The 24,434-nt window shown below is 41.3% G+C and overlaps 1 protein-coding gene and 1 non-coding gene across 2 annotated transcripts; both read right to left on the bottom strand.

Annotated features, from left to right (window-relative positions):
- Window positions 1-5,658: 5,658 nt before the first annotated feature.
- Window positions 5,659-24,382, bottom strand: Snx5 (sorting nexin 5). Its single transcript, XM_090351952.1, has 14 exons — window positions 24,298-24,382; window positions 23,945-24,028; window positions 17,418-17,522; window positions 16,848-16,958; window positions 15,769-15,890; window positions 14,567-14,690; window positions 12,893-12,988; window positions 11,298-11,403; window positions 11,130-11,205; window positions 10,805-10,844; window positions 10,635-10,721; window positions 9,233-9,392; window positions 7,990-8,075; window positions 5,659-6,401 (listed from the first exon to the last, which is right to left on the bottom strand). Exons 2-14 carry the CDS (start codon window positions 23,993-23,995, stop codon window positions 6,351-6,353), a joined length of 1,215 nt encoding a protein of 404 aa, XP_090208078.1. The 5' UTR covers window positions 23,996-24,028; window positions 24,298-24,382; the 3' UTR covers window positions 5,659-6,350.
- Window positions 19,653-19,888, bottom strand: LOC150050162 (small nucleolar RNA SNORD17). The gene has a single exon (XR_016538751.1). It is a non-coding gene; the product is annotated as a small nucleolar RNA SNORD17 (small nucleolar RNA).
- Window positions 24,383-24,434: the final 52 nt, after the last annotated feature.

Raw genomic sequence — 24,434 nt, 5'->3', positions numbered from 1 at the left:
GGCTGACAGGGTACTAGTGGCTCACACCTATAATCCCAGCTACTCAGGAAGCTGAGGATTGGATCAAAGCCAGACTGGGCAATGTGAGAGAAAGTATTATTTTCTGTCAAACCAAAGTATTTTTGGTACTATGTATTGATATTTGCAGGCACTATTTGCTTTATTTTACTTCAACTGTATCTAATATCTGTACTACTTTACAACCAGCTAGCCATCTTAACGAGATAAATCTTGTGTTGAAGAAGTTAAAATAGATTGTAATTGCTAAGTGTATTGCTTGGTACCAGCTAACCATGTTGATAAATCTTGTATTAAAAAAGTTAAAATAGGCCGGGAGTTTGGCCTAGTGGGTAAAGTGCTTGCCTAGCATGCATGAAGACCCGGGTTCGATTCCTCGGTACCACATACATAGAAAAAAGCCAGAAGTGGTGCTGAGGCTCAAGTGGTAGAGCTCTAGCCTTGAGAAAGTCCAAGGATGGTGCTCAGGCCCTGAGCTCAAGCCCAGGACTGGCAAAAAAAAAAAAAAAAAAAAAAAAAAAAGAAGTTAAAATAAGTTGTAGTAGATAAGCAGGGGGAGGGGAATTAAACTTTTGATAGGAATTAAGGAATGGCCCCATTTCTAACCTTGGTAATCAATTGTACTTAGACTGTGAGCCTAATGCCTTGACAAGGAGGAAGGATAGTTTGGATTGTGATAAAAAACCTAGCAAACTGCCCTGCAACGCATGCTTGGCTAGATCTGGGTAAAGGCATTGCACCTTTTTGTGCAAAAGTAAATTGCCTTGATGAAATCTCCTATATCTCATGTCTCTTCATTCCTGACAGCAGAAAGTCATGCATTTCAAACAGCAAGAATGCAAAAAGCTGCAAGTGGAGCTTGCAGTGGTACAGCACTAACCTTGAGCAAAAAAGCTCAGCCCTAGCAAAGCAGCTAGACCCTGAGTTCCAAGCCCCAGGACTGGCACATGTTCACACACACACACACACACACACACACACACACACACACACACGGAGTACATGGCTGAATTTGAACCTGGATATCCCATAGCTTTGCCCTCTCCTCTCTTCCCCTGCAAAACAAAAACAAAAAACAAACAAACAACAAAAAAAAAACCCCAAAACTAATAGCTCCTAGCCCACTACATCCACTTTTAGAGGTTATAGGAATAGGAGACAGGCTATTTGCATTGGCTTCTCCTTTGAGATGTAAATGAACCTGAGTCTTTGTAACTAGTAAAGAGACAGAAAACTGTTAGGATCATCTAGCAAAGGGAAGTCCTAGAATCACCTATTTTGGGTAGGCCTACATCACATCTCCATGTTTTAGAAATTCCAGAACATCTACCAGTACATTCTCTAAACTCAGAGTATAAAGGTCACCAATATAAAAGTAAGTCTTTACTTCCACTTCTGCATGGGGAACAGGAAATACTTCACCCATTTCTCAGTGCTTTATCATTACACCAAGATAAATCCATGCTAAAGTTCCCATTCTGTGATGAAATTTTTATAAAATCATTTCATGGATAGATCTCAAGTTCCCATGATTTTTCATGAAAATTAGGGAACTTCCCCACCCCCCCTCATCCGGTGACACATTGCCTCTCCAGCTCTTAATCCCTCCAGCTACACAGTGCTAAATCGTCATCTCAAATGGGACAGTCCAAATGCCTCTGGCAAACAGCAAACTAGACTTTTTCTGTCGTCATTCACGGGACTAGAACTCTGGCCTTGGGCACTATCCCTGAGCTCTTTGACTAAAGGGTAGTGCTTTACCACTTTGAGACACAGTGCCACTTCCAGTTTTCTGGTTCCCCAGACTTTTTGCCCCCCGCAGCTGGCTTTGGGCCATGATTCTTACATCTCAACTTCCTGAGTAGCCAGGAATAGAGACATGAGCCAACAGCACCCAGTTTTAAGGGGCCAAACTCTTAATACACTGGACCCACCTTTTGTCTTCAGAGTAAACCCCCCAATTTTTCCAAAGTGAGAAAATGGATGAGCTCCATGTCCCCAGCTCTTGGGAGTAAGGAAAAGAAGCCCAGGGGACCCAAACACATCAAGGTCAGAGTTGTACCACCAAAACATACCATCTAGTTAGGGAAGCAAGACTGAGGGAAAACAGCAAGAAACATCAAACTGCGATTTGTAGGGATTAAGATGAGAGACAACAATCTAGAATCCACAATTATGTTCAAATCTATTGTCTTTTTGTTGTTTCTTCTTGAAATGTCTTGCCTCCAACTCTCTACTACTCTGGGAAGTTAAGAAGCTTCCAAGAAGGGGAATGGGGTGGAAAGGGTCTGGAGTACAGTTCAACATGAAAGGTTTACCTAACATGTACATGGACCTGGTTGCCTTCATCAACAATGGAAAAGAAAAAAAAATAAAGATTTACAATGGCACTTAGTGGACTGTTATCTCCTATATGGAAACATTTGTCTACACTTTCCCATCTTTGCTCAGAAGCCTGCAGCAAGCAAGTTGCCTTTTACTTTTACTCAAAGTAATCCAACCTGGGGATAAATGAGGAGGTAATAATGTAACTCAGGAACAGGACCTGAGTTCAAGCCCAGGACCATGCCCCCCAAAAAGTACAAAGGCCTAAATAAACTACAGGACCCCAGGAGCCTTACACAAACCTGACAGCAAGAAAGAGGCCCAGCAGAAAGCAAACCCTGGAAGAGGCTGGGAGTAAGAGTTGCTGCAAAGACTAGGGACTTTTGGTAATTAGGTATGAGTCACAAAGACTTCTGCCTAGGCCAACTGTAGGACTGTTGGTAGGATGAAGGGCTGGGCCATGGGTGCAGGGCCAAAGACATTTTAGCTAAATGGAACCTCCAAAAAGTTTTGTTTTGTTTCTCTGCCAGTTTTGGGTCTGAGCATTATCCTTGGGCTTTCTCAAGGCTAGAGCTCTACCACTAGGCCAAACTCCTAGCCAAAATGATTTTAAGAAAGCTCTAGGATAGTGTTCAGGCCCTAGGTTCAAGCCTAGGACTGCAGAAAAAAAATTCGGGGAGAAAATGAGGTCAGGGACCTAAATACTTAGCTAACCCTAAGCTGGATTGAAACAGTACTAGTACTTGTTTCTTGTTATTTTTTTTGTTGGTCATGGGATTTGAACTGGGCCATGGCCTTATCCCCGAGATCTTCAGCTCAAGGCTACTGCCCTAACCCTTGATGCACAGCACCACTTCCTGAACCAGTACTTGTTGAAGGAGCTATCATGGCAATTCCTGCTTCTGGAAACCCCACTTCATTTCATTCCTCTTGCTCTCTCACAACATAACAAGTATTTTTAACAAACTGCAAAAAGGGTTAAGTATTGCAGGCACAAACCACTTAGAAAAACACAAGGCCTTTAGGAAGCACAGCAGCATTTCTTCCTAGCAGTCATAGACATGGGATTTCCTGTCTTCTTAGGCATTGGCTAGGCAAGCCCTTTGGCCCAAGGAAGGAATGGGCTTCCCACACAGTCTGTGCCTTCTTTCTCGGGACTGTTCCCTGTATTACTCCTGGGTCTAGGTTTTCCAGCCACTTGCCTCCCAACACAATGTAATCCAACAATTCCAAAAAGCAAAGGGCACACAAGCTGCAGCTGGATCCAGCTGGAATATTGAAAGTTGGCTCTGGCTTAGTCCTTTCTATCAAAGTACTAAAACCTTGTTTGCTGATCAGAACTGGAGAGGAAAAGGGGGAGAGCTGGGACTTACATGAACTGCGCCAGAAATTACCGCAGGGATGGAGCACCTGGGATGAGGAGCAACTGATCCACAGGCTGACAACATCCCATTAGTACCATCTGTACTTGTTGCTTAGAAACCTTGCCTCACTTCAAGGGATAAGGCAATAAGATATGCAGTCATCTCCAAGCCCACCAAAATGACAGCAGATACAGGTAGTGGAAAGGGAAACGATTGCTAGGCATGCACTGTGAATATAACATTTTTGTTATATGATAAATATCAAATAGGGCAGGTTAGTCTGTAGTGACATTTCTGAAATTAAGACAGCCCAGGTTTCCACATCATTCCTAAAACATGAAAACCCCATTATCTCAAACACTGCAGTTGTGCAAGTTGCCTCCTTGAACCTGCCCACCCCTCTAGGACCTCACCCCCACCAAAACACATATAGGCCAATAGTTGAAAAGCAACTATGGGAAATATCAGTGATTGTGGACTGGGATCATAGCTCTTTTGCTGATCACAAGAGTTTCACAAAGCATGTACAAAAGTAAGGCCTTTCAAAATCTTTCTAAAGCAGTCTCCTAAGTCATATTCAACTGCCAAATAAGCTTCTGCCAGTGAATAGGGGTGGCTAAAGTGAGACAAGGTAGAGGTTGAAAGCCAGAAACCCCTGTAAGGAATACTGCCCTTTTCCAATGGAAATAGGAATACAGAAGTTATTCTTAGCTGAAGCGTACCAACAGCCTCCACAGGGGATACTCCAGGAGACAGGAGCACAGCTCCATGTTAAGTCTGTCTAGCAAGAACAATGTCCAGGATATAATTAACAGCACACATGCACACAAGTGTGTGCATGTACACAACCTACACACACTCCAGAGTGGGGAAGGGAACCCAAGTCCTTGCTTTCCTCCCAGGCACATCACTGCATAACTCTCACCTGGCCAGAAAGAGCCTTAGCCAGGGTGGTTGTCTTGCCTAACCAAAAATCTAAACCCGAAAGGATGAAGGCACTGCCCAGAACTAGAGGAATTGGGAATGTTGAGCATTCCATTCCTGCTGCAACTAGAACCTTAGCAAGAACATGGCGATCTGGGCAACTCAAGAGGACTAGATTTTCTGAGCCCTACCAATACCTCCAAAGCCTGGCCAGGTGACTGCACTGGTCCTCACCTGCCACCTACAGGCAGAAAGCTGATGGCACAAGGTATTTATTTCTGCCTAGCCACTACCTCAAACCCTACAGTATACAACCAATAGTAAGGGCAAGGACAGATGGTTGGCTACCACCACCACTAAAAATTACCGCCCCCACGCATTCTATAAATAGGATTCTAACAATAGGTCTTGTGCAATATAGTTTTCTGAAAGAAAAATATGCAAAGTGTGACTTGCAATTGTGAGCATCATAAACTAACTTTCCCAGCTCAGTGGCCAGGACTATGGATTATTGCCAATTTAATCCTCCCCTTTACTTCTGGAACCCTTTGTAAATAGGCCAACAAATCCATAGGAACTGTCCACATGGGTTTTCCTGGAGGATCACTAGCCAAGTCTAAATCCCAAACCTGCAGCATTCTACACAATCAAGTGCAGAACAAACATCCTTAATATATTTTATGTGGTATGATACTAGTTATTATACTCTGGGAAGGGCTCTCGAGATCATGAGGCCAGGACAGAGCTTACCTTTCAGGTATTTGATCCTAGTCACTGGTTACAAAACTAAAGGTTTGGATAGAATGACTTTAGCTAGTTCCAAATTACCTTCACATGTCAGATACATACGTAAGAACAGATAGAAATTCCCCACATGAACAAAGCAAGCAAATTCAGGCTACTACATCTAAAAACTGGTAAGAGATAGAAGACAATCAAACCCTCAACATAGCCAATGCTCTTATTGGCTTAGTTATTTAGGACACATACTCCTGCCCCATTTTCTATAAGAAAACTCCATACAATATCAGGATTTATTATTTTATTATATGCTTTGTAAAAAAAGAAAAAAAAGAGGAAAAAGGAAAAAAATAAAGCCCAAACATGCATGCTACTCCCAGAGGAAGCTCATCTTATTCCTGTGCAAACCAGCTTTCAAAGCAGGCCATGTTCTATTAATGTGCACAGCCCTAAATACTACCCCACATTTAAATGTTTATGAGCTAACCACAAAACTGGAGCTTCCTAAGGTGAAGACAAACAAGAACTTGCCCTTGCTGCAATAACATTTGAGAAGACTAAAGAATCATGATGTTAACAGGAAGCAAATGCCAAATTAAGGGTTGGAATGTGTGTAAGGGCCAGAAGGGTGAGACAGACATGGGCCACATGATTGCTTCTATTTGTTTTCAGAAGGCACATGTCTCCTTACACCTTTTCTCAACAACTGAAGATGACAGTAGGCGAATCCAGTATTTAGATCCTGACCACTTTGAGGTATCAAATGCCAAGAGGGAAAGTTTAGTTATATTCAGTCCAAGTAGCATGCAATGAAAATGTTTAAACCAACATGGTTAAGTGTTAAAGATTTTTAGAAATCAAAAATTATTTATTCACAATTTTAAACTAAAGTCAAAGCTATTAATCTTCTGTGGTAATGATTTAAGTGCAAGTGATGCTGGCTTTCACATTTGTTTCCTTCCTTAAGAGCAAGGCAGATCAGTTGTTCTTGAATAAGTCAATGCAGCTCTGCAGGAGGGAGACATTGTTCTGGGGGGGAAAGAAAATCAACAAATAAACCAAATATCAAATTCAAGGTAAACCTGCTCTATAATCTAAATATACTCAAGAATGAAATACGAAATCACTGACACAGCTTTTCTCATGGTATGAGAAATCTAAAAGGTTAGGACATCCCTTACTAAATCCCAATTAAATCTTAACTCTATCCCTTCCCAGTTTAGCCAGAGTTCCTCTCTGAGGTGGTGGAATGCAATTGCTGTAAGGAGAGTAGGCACTACTCCAGCACCTCTAGCCCAGCATAATCATGCCACTTCTGCAAGGCCCAGCTGAAGACCTACGAAAAGACCAAAAACTTGCTGGCAGTAAGTTATGGGTGAGATTGAAACACCAAGATATACAGAAAACTTTAAATGCCCAGTAATTTATGGCTACAAATTACTACTACTCTCATAAAATAAAATGCTAGTCTCAAATGGTTACATTCAAACTGACAGGAAGTTGACCCTGATTAAGTGAGAAAACATGAAATATCTTTTTTGGTGGAAAAGCACAAACTCAAGTCCTTATTATGACTCAACTCTTATCATAAAATCCCACCCAAAAGTACTCTAGACAAAAGCACCTAGTATATGTATAGAAACATGTATTTACATATACTCAAATAGACTCCTGTACTTTAAGACATGTATTGAATATCCAGATGGAGGTTCAACAAATTTCTCCCAAAGGCAACCATGTACTTGTACATGCACACATACATGTAAACACAGATACATGCGCGCACAATCACCATCACAATAAACACTCAAAAATACTAGCTAACTTTCCTGCTTTTGAGACAATCTCTTGCTTTGTATCCTAGGTGCCTCAAATACAGGCACACAATCACCATCACAATAAACACTCAAAAATACTAGCTAACTTTCCTGCTTTTGAGACAATCTCTTGCTTTGTATCCTAGGTGCCTCAAATACAGGTTTCCCCTGAAAAACCCCAAGTTACTAGAGCAGATACTTTAGAAAAATGGCCTATGAGTAAACAAGGGCAAGTAGGCACCTGCTCCGCTCCTAATCCCTAGCTACTCATAAGTGAGATGGAAGATAGTGAATGAAAGCCAGACCAGAATTCTAAATAAGCAGAGATGGAGGTGTGGCTTATGTGAAAGAGTAAAGGTGAGAGAAAGCTAAGTAGAAGGCTCTGAATGCAAGCCATAGTAGAGGGTGGGGAGGGCAAGAGAAGCAGGGGAACTTCAAACAAGAATGCACTGTATTAAGGCAATACGGATGTTTTGGTTTGCAGTAGAAAAGACTTCCACTGACTGTTCCTGCACACTAAATACTATAATGGATGAAAAACATAAGGTAAATGGAAATTCCCATCTATCTAACACTAGAACAACAAATTAGGAAATTAAAACCCAACCTCACGGTAGTGGGGGGAGGAAAACTGGGCAAAAACATGGGTATAAATGTGCAAGAAGTAATGTACCCAACTACCTGACAAATGTAACTAACTTCTTTATACATTACCCCAACCATAAATAAAAAAATAAAAACCCTACCTCAGCCACCAAAATTAAGGTACCTTAGAAAGTTCACTTAATTTAAACACTTACTCTGGCGTGCTTTATTTCCAGTTCAGACATTTCAATTAGATTCTTTCTAAATGCTGCTACTCTCTTCCGCTTGAAATTTATTAGTTCTATGATGAGAAAAAAAAATTTGTTTAGGGAGGAAAAGTGAACCTATAAACACACTGAAACATCCTAGTAGTCAGAGCTTTCCTGAGTCACCAGTGGGACACATTAGATGCAGAATTGGGAGGCAGGGGTTTAGTCATAATATTACCAATGGCTTTAGAACAATAAACCCTAAAATACCTACCACCCAACCCCTGGGCCACAGCCCCACTTCCTGTTTTCTAGTGGTTAATTGGAGATGAGTCTCCTGGGCACTGGTAGTGGTACAGTAAGTGCTTGACTAGCATGCCCTAGGTTCAATTCCTTGGTACCACACACAAAGAAAAAGCTAAAAATGGTGCTGTGGCTCACGTGGTAGTAGTGCTAGCCTTGAGAAAGCCCAAGCAAAATACTAGAGTTCAAGCGCCAGGCACATATCCAAACTAGCTGAAATCACTGTAAAATTTAAGTGTGTATTTTCACATTCAATGGAAAGAATACTATACTATGTCCAATAGTTCATCTATAGGGACAGATTAGTAGTATTTCAATAGTAATTGCCCAGGTATAAATACTGTGTCTGACATCAAACGAGGCACTGCACCAAACAAAACCCAAATACAGAAAAAGAAAGGGTAAGTGGCCCATGTCTGCAATAAAAAGGTTGCAAGTTCAAGCCAACCTGGGACACAAAGCAAGACCCTGTCTCATTTAAAGAGAGATTAAAAAAATAAAGACTCCTTGAAGAAATGGTTAACTCCATTACTAGAGTAGAAAGTCCATGAGACTTTAATCTCCAATTAAGAATCCACCAAAAAGCCAACATGAAGTTGTGGTTCAAGTAAAATGGTAGAGCACAAGCCTCAAACTGAAAATATCAAGGATAGCAACAAGGTCCTAAGTTCAAGCCCCAGGAGCTGCACACCCATAAATAGTAAAGACAGATCCAAGAGTTACATAGTGGTAGAATGCTTGCCTAGCATCACAAAGCTCTGGGTCAATTCTTCAGTATCACACGCACAGTCACGGGTGGTACTGTGACTCACGTGGTAGAACACTAGCCCCAAAACAGTGCCCAGGCCCTGAGTTCAAGGCAAAACTGCCCCAACCCCCACCAAAAAATGCCATGAATATAATCCAGTCTCTCAAATTAAAATTTAAATACACAAAAATATTCAACCTTCTTTTGCAGATTCAGAGAGTTGTTCAAATTTCTGGCAGCATTCCTGCTGATGTGCCTCAGCCAACTTGACATCTTTGCTTTTTAATCGAGCCTTATCCAAAGCTTTGTTTGAGTTCTCATAGTCAATGAGGGCTTTAGTTCGCCTGTATAAGAGATCCTAAGAAAATTAACAGTACAAACATAAAAATCTCTAGATAACAAAATAGTAACAGCCAACATTTAAAGTCAATCTAGTGCCAATGGTGGGGGGAGCATATTTGCCCTGGTATGCACAAAAGTTGTGAGTTCAGCTCCTACTCTACTGAGGAAAAAAAATAAATTGGCGTGTTATTTGTACATGGGATATTAATTGTCTGCTTAAATTCTGGATTGTGGACCAGATGTTTTGTGGAAATTTTTCTAAATGACTCAACTGAAAAATGTGGACATAAGAACCTATCCTGCACAGTCCATTCCCAAAAACCTTCCCTGGGATCCAATCTAAATGTTGGAGTCTGCATAAAATTGGTGATGCAAGTTCTTAAAAACTGAACTAGATAGCCAGGCACTGGTGACTTAACAGATTTAATCTCAGGAGGCTGAGACCTGAGATTTGCAATTCAAAGGCAGCCCAGGCAGTATAATCTGTGGCACTCTTATCCTTAATTAAATATCAGCAAACCAAAAGAGGTGGTATAGCTCAAGTGGTACAGCTAAAGCCTTGAACTGAAGAGCCAGAGACAGCAAGCAGCTAGGCTGACACTGACACACTGACACACACACACACAAACTTGCATAAGGTGAACAAAACTGTTGAGCTGGATGTTTGGCCTAGTGGTAGAGTGCTTGCTTAGTTAGCACAGGTTCCATTCCTTGAGACTACATACAAAGAGAAGGGCAGGAATGGTGCTGTCTTTCAAGTGGTAGCCTAATTCTAGCCTTGAGAAAGTCCAAGAAACTCAAGAGTTCAGGCCCCAGGATGGGCCAAATAATAATAAACCTGTCAGTTAAGTATATTTTACTTTTTTAGTTATGTTTTTTGTGTGACACTTTGTGAAAAATTGTGTTTCTGTCAGTCCTGGGGCTTGAACTCGGGGCCTAGGCACTGTCCTTGGGCTTCTTTTGCTCAAGGTTAACTCTCTCTGCCAAAGAATCTACAGTGCCACTTATGGCTTTTTCCGTTTACAGGCTACTAAAAAAATTAAACCCAGGGCTTCATACATGCTAAGCAAGCACTTACCATCAGTTACCATGTTCTCAGCCCACTGTGAAAAATTTTAAATAATCTCTTAAGCCAGAAAATAAATTTAAAGTAAAATCTAAAGAAGGTCTTAAAAAAAGGGAAAGTCTAGCATTAAATTCTGCTCAGGGCATGATGGTCTCGCACTGATATGTTGCTTAAACAATTCCCTACCCTTACCTTTGCAGCCTCTATGTTTAGCATGTAGTATCGTAGGAGCTCTGTCAGCTTTAAATCTTCATCTGATGAGACTCGTCCCTCTACTTTCTGTTTTTAAAAAATTTAAAGTCACCATCCATTCACTCAAAGATACCAAAATAAGTATGAAGATGAAAAAAAAAAACCCTTACCCTAAGTTTTTCAAATAGTTCAGCAACCTTCAACAGATACCTGAAAACACAGAATATTGTAGTTTAAAGATCATTCCTCAAGTCAGATATACCCACCTGCAGAAATGCCCAGGATGGAAAAATTATAATGAAGCTACTACACTTTACTGTTCCAGAAGGATCTTGTGTATAAAGGGTAAGAATTGGGGACAGGGAGATACCTGCCATGCTTGTGCTTCAGTGCAGAACTGAAGACACAGATAATACTCAAGAACTACTTTTAATTATACTGTTCAATCGTAAACCATTGGAAGGCTGGGGAAATGTTATTCTAACAAAATCTTACTTTTTGATGACTGTGGGCTCTTCTAAGGCCAGGCTATGCAAGCAGGCAGCAGTGTGGATATAGTCATCAGCAACATCTAGAGAAACAAGCACGGCCCAACTTTTAAATACAAGAAAAGCAAGATTAGCAAAAGCCTTCAAGGTGGCAAGAGAGAAAAGAGGTATTTACTTTTATGAGATCTGGTCATTTTGTCTGCTTTAGTACAGGAATCCTTGATTCTGTTGTAATAGTTAATGAGGAAGTTCTTTTCTTGCTCAAAGAAGTCATCAACCTCCTAAACATAAGAAAATTTCAACAGAGGTTGGTAAGTTTTAAGGATAGCTGTTTCCAAAATAAACAATTACCCTGCGCTACACAAAAGGCAAAGGGGAGCTATTACTCAAATGATAAAAGCACCAGCTTTAAGCACAAAAAGCACAGGGACAGAGACCAGAGACCAAATTCAAGCCCAAGACTGATTGCTCAGTACCACATAAACACAAAAGCCTGAAGTAGTGCTGTGGCTCAGGTGGGTACAGTATTAGCCTTGAACAAAAGAAGCTCAAGGACAGTTCTCAGGCCCTGAGCTCAAGTTCTAGGAATGGCTGGCAGGGAGGGGGGAATTGGCTCATTTTTGCCAGATACCAGTGTTTCAAATCTATTAAAGAAGCTGACAGCTAAGAATCCCAAGCCTCCACACCCACCCAAAAAAAAAAAAGTGGATAGCCAGGCTCCAGTGACTCCCATGTCTCCCACCTATAAGACTAGCCACTCAGGAAGCTGAAATATGAGGGTTGCTGTTCAAAGCCAGACCTATCTTTGAACAGGAAAGTTCAAGGGTATCACCAAGAATCAATTCATGCCACAAGGCTAACACTAAACTAAAAAGTAGGGGCCAGGAATTTGGCCTAGTGGTAGAGTGCTTGCCTAGCATGCACGAAGACTGGGGTTCGATTCCTCAGGACCACATACATGGGAGGGGAGCCACGGGGGGGAGCCAGAAGCTGTGTTGAGGCTCAAGTGGGAGAGCGCTCTAACCTTGAAAAAATCCAAGGACAGTGCTCAGGCTCTAAGCTCAAGCCCAGGACAAAACAACAAAAGACCCTAAAAAGTAAGAAAATAAAAAGTACAAAAGCTGGGCTGGGAGTTTGGCCTAGTGATAGTGCTTGCCTAGCATGCACTTGGTACTACATACTTAGAAAAAGCCAGAAGTGGTATTGAGGCTCAAGTGGTAGAGTTCTAGCCTTGAGAAAAATCCAAGGATAGTCCTCTGGCCCTGAGCTTAAGCCCAGGACTGGCCAAAAAAAAAAAAAAAGGCATTGGCCTAGAATAAGCATCAAATTATACAACACACGGATACACATACTCACATTCTCAGACTATGTGAATGAAGTAAAGTACTGCTCTTTATTTACCAGTTTCACATTCAACCACACCACCTCACTCAACACCTATGTTCTACACTTATTTAAATCCTGTAGAGAACTACAATATCAGATAATGATAACAACGCAACATAGTTAAAAGGGGAAAGGCCTGAAAATAAAACAAATGGTTCATAAGCACTATATATACTGCAGAATGCAACTGAATTTCTATCCTTACGAAACAGGTCAAAAGCCAAAATACTCATGCATAGATTCATTCTCTCTCCTCCGAAGAGAACAAAGGAAGTAAGTATAAAGTAGTATATGAAAACAGCCCATTTCAAACAGTCCAAGTAGACATAAAAAAAAAAAAATCACCATTCCTACAAATGTGTTTTCTCAGAGCCAACGCCTTACCTTAACTCCAGAAAAAAGGACTTCATCAGCACTTTTCACAACACTTTTAAAAAAGCCACCAAACATCTCTTTGGTATTTTTCCGCCTAACACTTAGCTAGAAAATAAAATTCCAAACAAAAAAGGGTTATTGTATGCTTCCTAGGATTGTAGGCTCTAAATAAATCCCAAATAATCGATTTTACTAGTAACAAGGACACAGAAAATGGCTGTCTTAACGACAAAACCTAAAATATCTATGAAGCATAAGCTATCTCATTCTAAATGACTAATCCCAGAAATAATTATTACAAATTGCAGGTCAGTATGTGGTACAAAAAAACGCATCTCCAAAAAAAAAAAGAAAAAAACCTGGGCACCCATGGCTTGTATCTGTAATCCTAGAGTACACAGGAGAATCACAGTTCAAAATCCATGGAGACTCCAATTAAACACCAGAAAACTGGAAATGGTGCTCTGGCTCAAGGGGTAGAGTGCCAGCCTTGAGTTAAAGAGCCCAGGGACATCATATATGGAGCTCCACAACCAGCCCCCTCCCCCCAAAAAACAATACAAGCCAGCCCATGCAAAAAAGAACCCTGAGGCTATTATGTCTAATTAACCACTCAAAATCACAAAGAGGAGCTGTGGCTTGAGCTCAGCCTAGGCGCTCTCACTGAGCTCTTGCTCAAGACTGGCACTCTTGCAACTTTGAGCCGCAGTGTCTAGGCTGAATTCAAGCCCTGTTACTGAGGGGAGAAAAGAAAACACCAGGATTTGGGTAGGAATAGGTTAGAAAGATAAAAGGTGACAATGATCAAGATGTATTAAGTTTGTAAAGGTGGCCTACTGGCAGAGTGCTTGCCTAGCATGCACAAAAACCCAGGTTCAAATTCCTCCATACCACATACACAGAAAAGCTTGAGGTGGTGCTATGGTTCAAGTGCTAGCCTTGAGAAATACAAAGGACACTGCTCAGGCTCTAAGCTCAAGCCTGGGACTATCCAGGATGATATAGAAGATTCTAGCAATACCAAAATTAATAGGAAAATACTAGTCTTTGGAAGGAGGATGGCCATTTTTATAATGGATCTATAGATGAGACAGCATTGGAAAAGATGTCCACATCTATTTATTTTTTTAATCTTTCCATTGTTAGTTATTTATTCCAAGTCCTGGGGCCTGAGCCCTGTCCTTGGGCTTTTTCTCCCTCAAGGCTAGCACTTTGCTACTTGAGCCAAGCACCATTTCTGACTTTTTCTATGTATGTGGTACTGAGGAATGGAACCAGGGTATTTGTGCACTCTACCACTAGGCCAAACTCCCCACCGTTTCCATTGTTATGATAGAGGTAATGGAGTTGTTACAAGCACATTGATGTTAACCGCTTCCTTTACTCATTTTTTTCTTTTCAGTTTCTTTTCTTTTTTGTTTGGGTCATGAGGCTTAAACACAGGGCCTGGGCACTGTCCCTGGGCTGAAGGCTAAGGCCCTAACCGTGCAGCCACACCCCACTTCCTGTTTTCTAGTGGTTAATTGCAGATGAACCACCATGCCTGGCTAGCCTTAGTTTCTATATTCTTTTAAATCCTGAAATTCTAAGAATGAGTTTTTCCTGAAGGAATAAAGTATATTTGAAAGTACTGTGAGTGATGCCTTTCAACTGGACCATGAGAAGGAAATAAAATTATCTTACATCCTGATCATATTCCAGGAAAACATGAAAGTTTCTATCTTTACTGAGGATAGGATGAGATGAAAGCCGCTGAAGAAAGACTTCATGGGAGGACACAGTCTTCTTAAAGACAGCTAGATACTCACTGAAAAGACAAACACACAAAATTCATCTGGCATTATTCAACTATCTGACCAATACCAATTAGTCCTGGTTAGCTCATACCAATGTGAAATACATTTAGGGTTTAACTTAGTATCTCATTAAAAAAGACAGCTACTATTTTGGAATCTGGAATGAATTAAGAAAAGTGAAAATGTACTGTATCAGCCCAATCAAGCCAGAGCCTAAAACTATATGGCATTCCTGCTATATCTAAGTGGCTATAGGAAATTTGCTTTTTATAGTAATGGATACATATAGCCAGTACATAATGAGGTTTGGGAATTAGTATTATAGATTTGTCTAAATGTAAGCATTGTTGGCAATATGGTAATTAAGTTTCCTTCCTAATAGTAAAAAACTGGAAAGCTGCTTAGTGGTTTACCTGTAAGCTGGTCCAGATTGGCAATGTATGCAGACAGTATCACTGAGTACTTCCTCTAAGAAATATAGCACCTTAATTCCAAAAGATTGATAACTCTAAAGGTCCTCTTGCTTTCCTTAAGAATCCATTTGGCACTAGTACCTCATGCCTGCAAACAAAGCTACTCAGAATCCTGACTGTGAATTAAGATTGCGATTCAAAGCCAATTTTAGAGGGAAAATCCATGAAATTGATCTCCAATTAACCACCCAAAATCCCAAAATGGAACAGTGGCTAAAGTGGTAGAGCTCCAGCTGTTAGCAAGGAAACAAAATGTGATGCCCTGAGTTGAAACCCCTGTAGTAGCACACAAAAACAAAAAGATTGGGGCCCGGATTTTGGCTTAAGGGTAGAATGCTTGCCTAGCATGCATGAAGACACAAGTTCCTCGGTACCACATACATACAAAAAAGTTGGAAATGGTGCTGCGGCTCAAACAGTAGAGTTCTAGCCATGAGAAAGCCTGAAGACAGTGCTCAGGCCCAGACTTCAAGCTAGGACTGGCAAAACAAAATGCCTGAAGTATGAAAAAGTTCTAAAAAAAAAAAAAAACAAGTTGTCAAATTTTCCCATTTATTCATATTCACAGAACACTTTTCTAATTGTTAAATAGTAAAGGCAAAGGAAAACCACTTACGCTTCTAGTTCTTGCTTCATCTTGGCAAATTCTTCTTTGGTCATAGACCCTTCCCCTTCTCCCAATTTCTGCATTTTCTCTCGAGGGCCATCAAAGTCTGGTTTTGTAGGAGCAGGAGGAATCTGCAGCAGATGTAGTTAATTTGTAAGCCATATTGTTCCAGTGGTAATATGCTAACTGGTTTAAACATTCAGCTTTTGCCAGTATAAGTCAACTGTCAGTTCACTGGAACCTGATTTTCTTTCTCAACACTTAATGGTCTTCAAAACATTTTTTTTTCCTAATACAATGGATAATCTAAAGAGTCTTGCTTTTTGGCTGGGGATATCTCCATGGTAAAGCACTTTACCTAATGTTTGTATACACAAGACCTTGTTTTAATCCAGTCTGGTGCCAGGAGTTTAGCTTAGTGATACAGTGCTTGCCTAGCATGTATGATGCTTTGGGTTTTATTCCTCAGTATCCCATACAATGAAAAAATCCAGAACTGATGCTTTGCCTCAAGTAGTAGAGCGCTAGCCTTAAGGAAAACCCAAGGACAGTCAGTGCTCAGGCAAAGTTCAGGCTCCAGGACAGGCAAAAAAAAAAAAAAGACAATAGTCCCAGTAGGACACACACAAAAGAAGCACTAACACAGCTGGTTCTCAGTAACTCACGCTAGTAATCAAGTCTCTGGAGGACAGGTTTGAAGCAAGTTATGGCAGGAAAGCCTATGAGAATCATCTCCAATTAACCACTAGAAGTGGAAGTATACTGCAAGTGAAACACTACTAACCCAGAACAAAAAAGCTCTGGGACAGCATCAAGGCTGAGTTATCCTAGGACTAACCCAAGCACCACACCACTTCTGGCTTTTTTTCTATGTACGTGGTACTAAGGAATCAAACCTGGGTCTTCATGAATGCAAGCACTCTACCACTAGGCCAAACTCGGCCCCTAGCATTATTCATGTTTATATCAGCATTAATGACAAGTACATGAATTACTTTGCATAACCCATTACCAAAAATGAGTGAAGTCCCCTTAAAGATCATAGAAGAAAATAGCTTAATTACTTGATTTTTCTAAAATGCACTCACAATAAGCCCAGCATAGTCTGTTGTTTCAGTAAGTGTGTCATGTAACCACACAAAGTCTTCATGTTGCCTTGTAACAGAAAACTCTGGGCTCTGAAACACGGGTAGTGTGGTCTGTAAAGAAAGAAAGCACAATATCACCTGATTAAGTGGTTTGAATTTCCTGGGATGTACCATGGGAAAGTTCTGCATAATACAACATCACATTAAGATCCAATAAAAGCATGAACTTAGTCCCAATTTAAAAGTACACTTGTTTTTTAAACAAGTCCTGGCTACAGTTTACTGCTGCCATGGAAACAGTTCTTAGTTTCATTTTCACTCCAGTGAATTAATTTCAATTACTTTGATCAATCAACAAGTAGAAAGATTATAGCCTAAACACATTCTCCCCTAAACAGGTATTATAGATCAGGCTAAGGTACCAAAAGTCAAGAAAATTTACTTCAAACTCAGTAAATTACCTAACAGAAAGGTATTAACAGGCCCCCTAAGTATAAATTAAGAACAAAGGTAGAAGACTTGCACTGTGTAAACAGGACACTCAGGCTGCACTTTGCCCAGCAGGCTTACCTTAGTGTGTACTGTAAATTTAACCTTATCTCGCTCACTGAGTGCATCAGGTATGTCAATCTGAAGTGAGGGATCAATGTTCAGGTCCACAGACACAGATCTCAGCTGAAATACATTATATGATTAGTTTTAACCTGATTTCAACTGAAAAAGTACCTGCCCCCAAATGGGAGGAGCTCTTATAAAGAAGTCCTCTGATTTAGGAAAAACCTGTTTAATCCACGGGAACAAAGCAACTATGAGAAACACATTTAACCCTATATTCCTCCAGTATATACTTACAGTAGATTACTAAACGGGAACAAAACTTCTTAAAGAAGTAGCAAAGAACATCCAAAATTCAATAAAACCAAAGAACAATGGCAAAGAACTCCAGACTTTATCTCCAAATATCATTAGAAAATGGGAAATGGGGCTGTGACTCAACAGTAGGGCTACCCTTGAGCTTAAGAGCTCAGGGACAGCACGTAAGCCCAGAGTTCAAGCCCAGTACAAAAACAAAAAAAAAACCGACAGTAGTAATAAAGTATGCACTCAGGAATGTTTTTCTGACTGAATTTAGAAACAATGCAAATTTTTTAATCCTTAAAGCAAGTTGAAATTTTCATTTCCCCGTTCTTTTTGCTCTAGTAAGTTTGAACAAAAAAAAACAAAACACCAACTCAGATTAATTAAAACAGAAGACCACATGGAAAACCAAGCTAAGAGGATAAAAATACTCAAGATCAAGAACAATCCTTTATGTGACTAAGAAAAAAAAGTCAAATTGTAGAAAAAAAAACCTGTATAGCTACAGTTACAGCTTTCCTCCAAGAAGGTGGAACACACCTGTAATTCCACCATGTGAAATACAGAAGCAGGAAGACTAAATTAAGAGGTTATACTGAGCTACACAATGGACTGTCTCAAAAAGTTATGGACAGAACATGATTCAAGCAACTATTAGCCAAGATCACAGCATAATTAACAATCTCAACTTCTTGACCTAAATATCTTTCCCTCAAAAGCTATTCCTGATAGGCCTGGGAGTTTGGCCTGGTAGTGGAATGTTTAGCATGCATGAAGACCAGAGTTCAATTCCTTGGTACCACATACATAGGAAAAAAGCCAGGTACTGTGGCTCAAATGGTAGAGCACTAGCTTTGAGAAAACCCAAGGACAGTGCTCAGGCCCTGAGCCCAAGCCCGGGACTGGCCAAAAAAAAAAAAAAAAAAAAAAGATATTCCTGATAACTACCATGAAATATCACAAGGTCAGAGACAACTAACTACAGTTATGATAAATTTCTGCAAAAAAAAAGCAAGCTTCCTTCCTTCAGATATACTATTGTTGGGTAAATACTACTTTCAAAAACACAAATCTCAATGCTTGATTGTTGACTAAGGCAAAGTGGCTACTCCACCTATTCTAGGCTTCAGTTGAGGTCAGACAAGACAGAGTATAGGCCAATTGGTGGTGGCTCCAGCCTGTAATCATAGCTTCTCCAAAGGCTGAGATCTAAGGGTCGCAGTTGAAAGGTGAGCAGGAAATTCCTTGAGACTTATTACCAATAAGCCAGAAATGGTGCTGTGGCTCAAGTGGTAGAGCACTAGCCTACCACTTCACTAACCTTGAGGCTCAGAGACGTCATCCAAGCCTGAGTTCAAGCCCCATAACAAACCACAAAAACAAAACCTGGAAATCCAATCACCAATTCCAGGGCCACCAATCATCAAATGGCAGCTAACACTCAGATATAGGTGACACTACCAAGAAGTAAAATACTGCAAAATGCTAGGATCTAAGTCAGCATTTTCCCCCATTCTGGAAATACCAAGCACAATGATAAGTTCAGCATTATTTTTATGATTAGTCAACAAAACAAACATCCTGCTGTCCCGTGCCACAGCACTTGCTTAAATAAACCACCAGACCTCAGGGCAATACTGGAAATCTTACCCAGAATGGTCACTTATATATCATTAGAAGTGGCAGGCAAAGCAGACCTTTAGCATGTAGTTTTACTCCTTTTTCATTAGTCATTTGAGAGAATCAGACTTTTAAAAATGCTTACTTGACACTGGCTCATAAGAACTAAATCACTTTACTAGTTGTTATTACAGGTAATTCACCCTCATCATTCCCTCCCACTGGATTGTCTTTAAGACCCGAAATCACAACTCTACCCTCACAAATAACACAACTACAAACTTGGACTTCAACTTAACACAGAACTAGATGGATGGGCTGCAGGCAGTGATCAGATTTCCACCACTCATCTTTGTGAGATAGGACCCATTGAGACCTATCCCTGCCAACACTAACCATCCTCCCAGTAGTCTACCAACACACAAGCAGTCCACAATAGAACACTGCAGGCTGCAGGGCAATTGGAAGCTACATAGCCCCAAGTTCCTAGAACAGGAACTGAGGCCTGGAAAGAAGTCAGTGCAGCACACTCAGCGAATGGATAAACTGAATCATCATGTCACAAGGTTGCAAGCCCACAAACTAGCCAAATCTCTCAACATGGCACCAGAAAGCAATTATCTTCATTTACTACCTTAAATAACTAATTTTTTGTCAAGAAATCAAATTCATTACTAATGACTATTTTTTAAACTAGCTTGCAAAATCCAACGAGAAAAGCAGGGTGACAGCTTACAGTGAAGCCTCTAACAAGCCAATTTTTCAATTCAAAATACTTCATGTACTTACTACTTAAGCCATCTGTATTTAATGTTTGGAGCTACCATAATGATTCTTTTGTACTTATATACTAGAAAAACTGAGACCCTAACTGTATCCCTCTATGTCAGCTTTTTCGTATTTTTTTTTAAAAAAATCAATGAAGGAAAAAAAGCAGAGATGCTTTTAATAGCACTTAATATTAGTCACATTACAGCCTGGCACTGGTGGCTTATGCCTTTAATCCTAGCTATCCAGGAAGCTGAGATCTGAGGATGATGGCTCAAAGCCAGACCACCCAGGAAAGTCTATGAGATACTTCATCTCCAATTAACCAGCAAAAAACCAAGTGGCACTGTGCTTCTAAGTGACAGAGCAAAAGCCTTGCCCAGTTCAAGCCTATCATTCACAAGAAAAATCTTAAATAGTGTAGACAAATTAAGATTTATTAACGATACTTCAAGAAAAAGCAAAAAGTTCTGCATAGCCAGCCTCCTTTCCAGTTCAAAAAGAAAAGGCAAGTAAAGTTTTGGTAGTTTATACCTATAATCCTACTCAAGAGGTTGAGAACAGAAAGAGTGAAACTCACGTCTCCAATTAATTACCAAAAAGTTTTAACAATTTACTAATCACGGATCTGGAAGAAAAAAAGCCTGCAACGAATGGGAAAACTAAGACTACCCAGGTACACATCATTTTAGAAAGTTGGTTTAATTAAATCAATGACTCTCACATAAGGGTGAATTTGACTGGATCCAATTCCAATAGCCTACTGGCAATTTCTTCCTGAAACCAAAAACATAAGATACATCATGACTTGCTTAAGTACTGTGCTCAAAATTGGGACACATAAGACACCGTGTGCAAGTTACTGGCCCAGAACTAAGGCGTGGGCAGTTCTGATAAGCAATACTTCCTGAATTTAAAAAGAAAGTCTTATAACTGTAGAAAAAACTTCGATGTCCCTGCACTAACAGTGGTCAATTGACACTATGGCCAATTATTTTTTAGCAAGATGTTTCTCCAGTTCAAAATGGCACCAGGCTAAGCAAAGTTATCTAGCACATGCAAGTGCCAGAGAAAAGCACTGAGCATTTCCTTTCTTTCGAGGCAGGGTCTGTCATCTAGGCAGGGCTGGAACCTGATACAGAGTCTGCAGATTACAAGTGTGTGCTGACAAAAACTTTTCATTTTTTTGTTCACAAGTTCAGTCTATTCACAATCAGAGAAATCTAAAAACTCTTCAGAACCTAGCACAATTCCCAGGAGGCAGTGAGGACTCCAACACTACTTATTACTACACTTCATTTATCCTAAGTTAAACAGGCATAACTCATCCCAAAAGATTGTACACACCAAGACAGACTGAATCTTTAAGTAGATAACTAAATACAAAATACAATGCCCAGCCAATGACTTTCAGTAAGTGAAATGACTGATAAATCTACAAGTTGCTAAATGACTAGAGACAAGGATAATCTACTTTTTTTTTTTACAAACAAGATGTGCCCTGAATAATCTCCATATCCCCACCATATCAGCTAAAAAATCTGAGACATCTGAGAACTTGCATCCAGCCTACATGAACTGAGGACAGAAGTTAGTCTATGCTTGGCTACCAGAATGCTGGGGCCAAAAGAGCTCATTTGGCAACTGGTTCTCAAGAGATAGACACAACCGAGCACTTTAAAAATGCAACTGATCTAGATTAGAAGAAAGAACTAAACATAGCTCAATAATAGAGCAGAACACCTGACTAGCAAGTATAAAGCATGGTTGGCTTCCCACCACAGGAAAAAAGTATTATTTAAACACTGATTAAAAATCAAGTATTGGGCAGGGAGTTTGGCCTAGTGGTAGAGTGCTTGCCTAGCATGCACAAAGACCCGGGTTCGATTCCTCTGTACCACAGACACAGAAAAAAAAAGCCAGAAGTGGTGCTGAGGCTCAAGAGGTAGAGCCTAGCCTTGATTAAGTCCAAGGACAATGCTCAGGACCTGAGCTCAAGACCAGGACTGGCAAAAAAAAAAAAAAAAAAAAAAAATCAAGTATCGTAGCTGGGCGCAGTGGCCCACGCCTTAATCCTAGCTACTCAGGAAGCTGACATCTGAGGATCTCAGTTCAAAGCCAGCCCAGGCACTAAAGTCCAGGAGACTGAACTTCAATTAACCACTAGAATATTAGAAGTGGTACTATGGCTCAAGGGGTGGGACAGTAGCCTTGAAGTGAAGAGCTCAGGGACAACAACCAGGCAGCCCCAGAGCTCAAACCCCAAGATCAACAGATGAAAAAAAAAAAAAAGTATTGTGACAGAATAGTGGCAAGAGTGCTTGCCTAGGATGCAATTCCTCAGTAGCACATAAACCAAGTGGTGCTGTGGCTCAAGTGGCAGAGTGATAGCCTTGAACAAAAGCTCAAGGACAGCCCAGGCTGAGTTCAAAGCCCCAAGACTGGAAAACAAAAATGAAGATTTTACTGTAAGTTTGTCCAAACACTTGGATTCCTGTTACTAATTTACCCTAATAACACAAATTCCCTTCAGTTCACTGAAAAAAGCATCTAGAGCTGATTCTCTAATAGTACTAGCATAGGAGAGGCAGCCCAAAATGAAAATCCCTGTCACAGTAATATACTTATCCCTTCTTTAACTTAAAAGAACCAGGAGGAAAATAAAGCAATGCCACTTTTTTTTACTATGGACATGAACGTCCCTCGACTAACATCAGGCTTTTCATGCTTTTCAAAATCCTGAAATCTTGCTGAAGATCCAGGGTGGTGAGGAAGTAATTTGAAGACTCCGTTTTAATTAAAAGCTAAGGTGACTAAGATCTTTCACATAGCTGAAGAGCTCCAAGGAGGCAGAAAATAGAAACACAAACAGTAATAAACATTCTTACCCAGTCTACATTTTGGGGTAGAATGCTCCAAAGAAACCCAACACCTCAATCAAGAACCCCACCTTGTACAAGGCTCTATTTCAATAACTATTAACAATGACGCTCTTGTTGGAACAATCTAGTTGCTTGGTATACAAGAATTCAGTGGAAGAAAAATCCTTCATTCAAGACACGCCTAAAGGGCCAGCTGTGTAACATCATTCCAAATTTCTTTTTATCGCCTGGTAGTGGTTGTAGATTGAAGCTTTTGTCGTTGTAAATGGCGTGGACGATCCTGCCCACACAATTGTGGCTCAACTCAATGCTATGCAAAACAGCATTCACATTTAAGGGGCAATAAAAGATTGGAGGCCTGTCAAGCGTCTTTAATTGGCAATAATGTCCTGTTTATTGCGGTAATTATCTTGGACCTCAAGAAACGCGTGGTCTTTTAAGACAAAAGTTGAATTTCAGCAAGTATTTAGGCACCAACTAAAAATTACGCACATCCCGCAATGAAGTAGCGTCTATGAAGTTGCAAGACACGAAAACAGGTAACTGGATGGAATTTCCCCAATAGTTCAAGCAAAAAAAAAAAAAGCGAGAGAAGCCAATTTGGAAACCATAAACAAGTGCCGTTTGCTGCATGTTAAGTGACTTTAACAATTCACCTTCCACTCACCACGGAGCCAGTGCTGCACGTCTTTAAAATGCATGGTGTGGGACCTTCAAGGATTGGTCCACGACAGGTCGAGCGTCTAGCTCGGCTACTGCGGACCCACGTGCCTGGCCCTCTCCTCAGAGGGAATCGGGGTTTCACTGAGACCGCCAGGAGCGGCGTCTCAAAAAAGGGGGAAGGTGGGCGAGCCCAGGGGGTCGGCAGGGGTCCATCCGGTGCTTCCGTTACTGCCAAGGGCCTCGGGCAGTTAGAACCCCCCGGGGAGGGGAAGCTGGACACCCCGTACGAAGAGGGGAGGACCTCACCTTGCTGCGGTCCTCCTCCTGCTGCTGCAGCACCTCGGGAACCGCGGCCATGGCGACGCGGACCTCGAGCAGGGGCCGCCTGGGCTGTGCGAGGAAAGAAGAGGCTGGGCCGTCGCCGCCGCCGCCGCGCCTCCGCCGCCGGGGTGCCTCTCAGGGGCGGCCGCGGCCCCGGCCCCGCCTCCGCGGGCCTCCCTGCCCGACGGCAGCCAGGAGACCTCGGGACTCCGCCACCATCCCAGCAGCCCCGGGAGCAGGCGAGCTTGCGGCAAGCCACGTGCTTCCCCCAGAGCGGCCTCCCCCGTCCCCGCTGCCGTCCATCTTGGAGCCGGGCAAAGAAGCAATGCGGAGCCTACCCTCGCTCCGCACCACCCGAAGACCTCAGACCGCACACCCGAGACGGAGACACGGAGACGCGGAACCGAGGGACTTCTTTCACGGAGGAACGTCCCGGAAAAAAGAGCGGGATCGCTGACGCTGTGGAAATTTATTG

The sequence above is a fragment of the Megascapheus bottae genome, chromosome 18, assembly GCF_031878675.1.
Source record: "Megascapheus bottae isolate mThoBot1 chromosome 18, mThoBot2.hap1, whole genome shotgun sequence".
NCBI lineage: Eukaryota > Metazoa > Chordata > Mammalia > Rodentia > Geomyidae > Megascapheus > Megascapheus bottae.
Note: the sequence above shows the minus strand (reverse complement) of the source record. Positions and strands in the feature narration are given on the sequence as shown.